Here is a 249-nt window from a genome sequence, read left to right on the forward strand (position 1 = left end):
GGCAAGGAGCCCTCGAATGAGACGAGGAAGTGACTACGGGGGGACTGGAGCTGGATTCCGTCTTGACCACCGAGCCCATGGAGCCCAGGGCCATGCCCGGGGTCCCTTGCTGGGAGTAAGACATGCTGTAGGTGGGCGATCCGTTCATGTAAGTCTGCGAGCTGGTCATGGAGTTGTACTGCAGGGCGCTCACGTCGTAGCGGGGCATGGGATGCATCTGCGGCGCCGTCTGCGCGTTCCAGCCCGGGT

General features: G+C 63.5%; 1 protein-coding gene across 1 annotated transcript in view; it reads right to left on the reverse strand.

Moving 5' to 3' along the window:
- Positions 1 to 7: 7 nt before the first annotated feature.
- Positions 8 to 249, reverse strand: part of SOX2 (SRY (sex determining region Y)-box 2) — a gene marked incomplete at its 3' end in the record, with an annotated part of 667 nt that continues 425 nt past the window's right edge. Inside the window, exon 2 of the mRNA XM_009869734.1 lies at positions 8 to 241. Within this exon, the coding sequence (XP_009868036.1) occupies positions 8 to 241 (234 nt within the window). The remainder of the gene's footprint in view (positions 242 to 249) is intronic.

The sequence above is a fragment of the Apaloderma vittatum genome, unplaced genomic scaffold (genome assembly GCF_000703405.1).
Source record: "Apaloderma vittatum isolate BGI_N311 unplaced genomic scaffold, ASM70340v1 scaffold28355, whole genome shotgun sequence".
NCBI lineage: Eukaryota > Metazoa > Chordata > Aves > Trogoniformes > Trogonidae > Apaloderma > Apaloderma vittatum.